This window comes from Eucalyptus grandis, chromosome 8, assembly GCF_016545825.1.
Source record: "Eucalyptus grandis isolate ANBG69807.140 chromosome 8, ASM1654582v1, whole genome shotgun sequence".
NCBI lineage: Eukaryota > Viridiplantae > Streptophyta > Magnoliopsida > Myrtales > Myrtaceae > Eucalyptus > Eucalyptus grandis.
Window position 1 is genome coordinate 70,024,845 of NC_052619.1, and position 4,884 is coordinate 70,029,728.

Here is a 4,884-nt window from a genome sequence, read left to right on the forward strand (position 1 = left end):
TATTAGACAGAAATAGGCAATTAATTTTGTGTTCTTAAGCCATCATAAATAAATAAATAAAAATATTAATCTTTTAGTAGTTTTGTGATTAAAAATATGAGACCATTATTAAAATTAATAAATTTCCCTAGGCAAAGTGATAACATGATGCGAGGCAAGATAATATCTTGTCAGGTGTAATGAATCATTTGTACAGTGATACCAATAAAATATGTGATAAAAATAATTACAGTTTTTTCCCTTGACCTGATAAAAAAAAAAAAAAACAATTTGAAGAGAGAGGTAGAGATAGCAACTGCTCCAAACAACTTCATAAATAATGGTGGTAACACACATAAAAATGTTGGACTTACTCAATTTCAAGAGGTAGAGATTATATTCAAGACAGGGAATCTTTACATCACTGTTAGAATATATTTTAACTATGAGCCTGTAATTCACACTCGAGATTTCTTATTTGGGATGCCCAGCTTTTATCCGATGGACATTCGGATTTATTTTGTTAATATCGATTATTCATATAATATATCAACCGAAGTATGTCACCAGGACTTTGTACTTGTATCTAAGCAAGGTAGAGATGACTTGGCAAGCGCGGCTCCGCTTGAGCTACTAATGGTTTGGCGAGGGATAGGTCATCCCTTGACTCGGCGAGGTTGATGCTCGACAAATTGGAGGGTTTACTCCAATTAAACCCTTGGATTAGCCTGGCGAGGAGCATCACGGTCATTGTCGTACCAAGCGTGGCGGCAATGCACCCACGGCGGCCAGTACTGAAAGATATGAAGCGCAGGTCAGGTTCTTTGAGTACGACCTCCGCTTGGTCCCTCATAATGTGTCGGTCCGGCTTGAACTTGAGGGGTTCGTCCCAAATCTCGGGGTTTCTACCGAGGCCGACGCGGCTCAAAAGGATGTGGCTGCCCTTGGGGATGCGGTAGCCAGCCACAACGGTGTCCGACATGGCTACGTGGGGAACATTGAAGGGCGCCACTGGGTGGAGCCTAAAAGCTTCCCTAGCACATGCTTTGATGTAGTTAAGATCTCCGATATCGGATTCTTGGACTAATCTCTCCTTTCCCACAACCCTATCGATTTCTTCCGTGGCTTTGTGAATGAGCTCAGGCTGATTTATCATCTCCGCCATTGCCCATTCGACAGCGTTTGACGGATTGTCCACCGCGGCCATCATAATCTCCTGCATATTAGGTCGTGCAACTTTATGTTAAAATTTAAACTATTTAGACCAAAACACTGCAAATGAATGGGCAAATAGACTAGAATTATCAATATCCTACTGATTCCAAAAATGCTACTATATGTTCTTACGATATCTAATAGCTACCGAAGCAATCGAGTTTATAAAGTGATCTTGCTTTGTGCGGATGGCGTAAATATATGGAGACACCGATTCAGATGGACAAGTTTTTAAAGTTTATATTCGATCGAATCCTCTAGGAAGAAGGATATAATTTTACCGTGGTCAGCGCTCGAACTTCTTGTGGCGCCAGCACTGGCATCCCTTTTGAGTCTTTAAGCATAATTAGAACGTCCAATAAGTCTTGAGGCTCTTTTTCATTTCTCTCGGAGCTCAAATCGTCCCTCCATCGTTTGATCCTCTCGCTTATTATGGGTTCATGCAATGTCCTAAGAGTCCTCGCACTCTCTTCTACTTCCTTCTCATGCCCATCAAGGTCAAGCCCCTTCAAGAATGGAAAGTAATCGGAAACACAAAATGCATAGAGATAGTTTAGTGCATTGAATAGTGCGTCCACATGTTGTTCTTCATCAATGGTTGGTCCTCCATCTTGCCTTCCCTGGCCAAAGTATCTCTTGCTGAACATCAACCTTCTTATCACATTCCCAGAATAGTGCCTCGTAGTGGTTCTCAAGTTCACTTGATGACCTGAGGTTTTGCATAGGTTAAAGACATACTTCACTAGGTTATCGGCTTCCCCCACTCTCTTGTCATGGAGCCACTTGTGCCGAGCCGGGCATACTACCTCCGACACCAAGACCCGCCTCATCTTCTTCCATTGCTCCCCATAGGGTGAGAGGGCTGCTGTCAAGTAGCCACGGCTCAATGTGCCGGACGCCATCGTAACTGGCCTTGAGGCGAATGATGAGTCCTGTTTCCTGAGGAATTCTTGGGCGATTGTTGGACTGGTCACGGGAATGACGTGCGTGCTCCCCAGACGGATGCACGCTATGTCGGTGTTCATTTCCTTCATCAGGCGATGGATCCACCGGAACACGGGCTTGTTACGAAGCATACCCGGGGCACAACCAACCACGGGCCATGGGGTGGGGCCTGGAGGGAGTGGGAGTGGATTTTTGTCTTTTCTGAAGGTTTTGCGACAAAGCTGCTGTTTCACAATGCTGTATAAAGCGACGAGTGCCAAGAGAAGTAGGGCGTTAATGGTGGCCAGGGTGGCGGAGCTCATTGTGGCGGCAGCAGTTGGAGCTTTTGTCGATGGCTATTGCTACATATATCTTTGCCTGTGGAGGTTTTCGACCACTAGGCTTTTGCTATGAAGAAGGAAAAGGGAGAGTTCGTGGTGAAGTGAATATGCACGTATGACGCCTATATATAGAGTCGGAGGCCAACTGATGCGCTGACTGTTCCCAACAAGCGTTCGAATTCATTCTAATGACAATGTGTGCAACACTGCGTGTTTCGAGACAAAGGCGCGTGGTACTCACGTCTCCACGGATGAAGATAGAGATGATAGAGATAGTGTGCTGCCAGTCTCCTGGCTTCTCAAAACGAGAAGTGAAAAGTTGATATCCGGAGGCCAAAGACTTTGCGGTCGACTTCGCTATTGGACCCAAATAGCATGCGTCTTTTGAGGTCAACTTTGTTGTCGGAATAATAACTAAATAAATGTGGCTGATACGGATGGCGTGGCTACAGCAATTCGAATATGCCAAGCTTTGCCAAGCGAAAGTTACTGTGCGAAGATGCGTTTTTATGGTGTCGAAAAATGCCTCCGTGAAAAGGATGACCTTCATAATCTGACCAATGTGGCGCTTATTTAGATAGGAATGATGCACTTAGATGAACACTGTTAAGCGGTGAGGATAGATTTATTTTGCTACGGGTGCATGGGATGTACAGGGTGCGAAGTGCACTTGGTATACTAGGGTTGCTTCAAGAAAGGATGCAACGATACTGAGTTAGAAAGCCTAATCCAAGAGTTTCAACTGATAGGTGGAGAGACCGCATGAAATAAAAAAAAAAAAAAAAAAAAAACATTTAGGACCCATTGTCAAGTGATGTGTGACAATTCTTCAATAGCCCCTCTCACGCGCAAGTTGGATTATGAGCAGCATGTGGAATTTTGACTATGCACATTCACGTGGAATTTTGACCATACATATTCGCGAAAAGGATAGCAATGGCTTTGATACCATATGAGATTTTGTAAAATGAAGGCCTAGTTTAATATTTATATATTCTACTACTGCCAGTCTAAAGCATGAAATTATGTAATTTGAGAGATAGATATGGGTCTCAAAAGATTTGAACCACTGGAGAGATAAATATGTGCCTAAAAAGATTTGAACTTAAGATCTCTTAGTCTGATACCAATGTTAAGAATTGAGAATTTTTATATATTTCGATGTATATCAATGAAGAATACATTAACCTATTTATATGCTTTAGTATAAACAATTGAATACATTAATCAATACATGCACAATCAAGGAAGAAAGATACACGCACAATCTTGAGAGATATAGAAAAACAAAATGAGAGTTTTACTTAAAGCTTAAACCAATAGGCGTAGGAAATTAACATAAAATAAATAGCATTTGTCAGGCTATATGAGACAATATTTCAACACCCCCTCACATAGAATTTTGACTATTAGTAAAAGAATAAGTTCTTACTCTGATACTAAGTTAAAATTAATGTCGAAAATATCATGATTTCTCTAATTGAGGAAAATATTTTACAGATTAAACTCAAATTCAAACTTGCATTTTGAATATACATATAATTGAAGAGTTAATAGTGAATTCATATTAATGAGCGTACATCTATAGTTATAATATACAATTGTTTGTTCAGCTGGTTACTCAGGTTAAGTATTCAAGCTCGAGCTTGTGTCCACTGTTTTTGGGTTCTGAATCGCGTGGAGCTTGAATGCTGATATAATTAGGCTTACTTGAACACAAGGTTGATTTTTGGAGCCATGCCCGTGGTGCTTGAGGCATTGCTAGTTGTTGGGAAAAAAGTTCCAAATCGGGAAGAAATGGAATCGGATTTTGAAATGTGATAACACTCTCTTTAAAGAGTTATTTGCCTCATAACATCACTAATGGTTATTAAATCCTTCAAGATACAATAAATTTTTAAATGAGAATATCACATAGCAAATCTATTATATCTCAATAAACTTTCAAATAGAAACAATAGGAAAGAAGGCTGTATTTTTGGAGAGAAAATTCAACGAGACTTGATGATCATTGAGACCAAATACCGATGTACTTATCTTGGTCTTTTAAGTAGGAGCAACTTTTCGGGAAAGAAAGTTGCAAAGTAAACAATTATGTTCCCAAAAGACATGTTGAAAAGACATATTGAAAATTCAGAATAAAAATTAATAATAAAAAATAAAATTTTAAAATTCTGAATTCCATAACTTCTGAAAAATACCGGTTGAACAAATATAGCATTTCAAAGGTTGAGAGATGCCTAATAAAGATTAGCAAAATAACTGCAAACAAATAAATAAACAACAGGATTGTTTCGCTTCGACCATTGTACAGTCAAGGCGTCAGTACAAAGAGAGGGAACTTCTCAATCTCTTACTCTGCGACCATAAGATTCACGTGTGACGGACACGTCGTCTCGACAGAGCTCCGTACGATGAAGAGATA

General features: G+C 40.3%; 1 protein-coding gene across 1 annotated transcript; it reads right to left on the reverse strand.

Moving 5' to 3' along the window:
• Nucleotides 1–565: 565 nt before the first annotated feature.
• LOC104417842 (tyrosine N-monooxygenase-like) lies at nucleotides 566–2,447 on the reverse strand. The gene is made up of 2 exons (XM_018860526.2): nucleotides 1,476–2,447; nucleotides 566–1,195 (listed from the first exon to the last, which is right to left on the reverse strand). Exons 1-2 carry the CDS (start codon nucleotides 2,439–2,441, stop codon nucleotides 566–568), a joined length of 1,596 nt encoding a protein of 531 aa, XP_018716071.2. The 5' UTR covers nucleotides 2,442–2,447.
• Nucleotides 2,448–4,884: the final 2,437 nt, after the last annotated feature.

Coding starts and splice junctions, on each gene's coding strand:
- LOC104417842 (XM_018860526.2), bottom strand. CDS start 2,441: ATGAGCTCCGCCACCCTGGCCACCATTAACGCCCTACTTCTCTTGGCA. Junction 1,196..1,475: donor AAGTTCGAGCGCTGACCACG/GTAAAATTATAT, acceptor CCTAATATGCAG/GAGATTATGATGGCCGCGGT.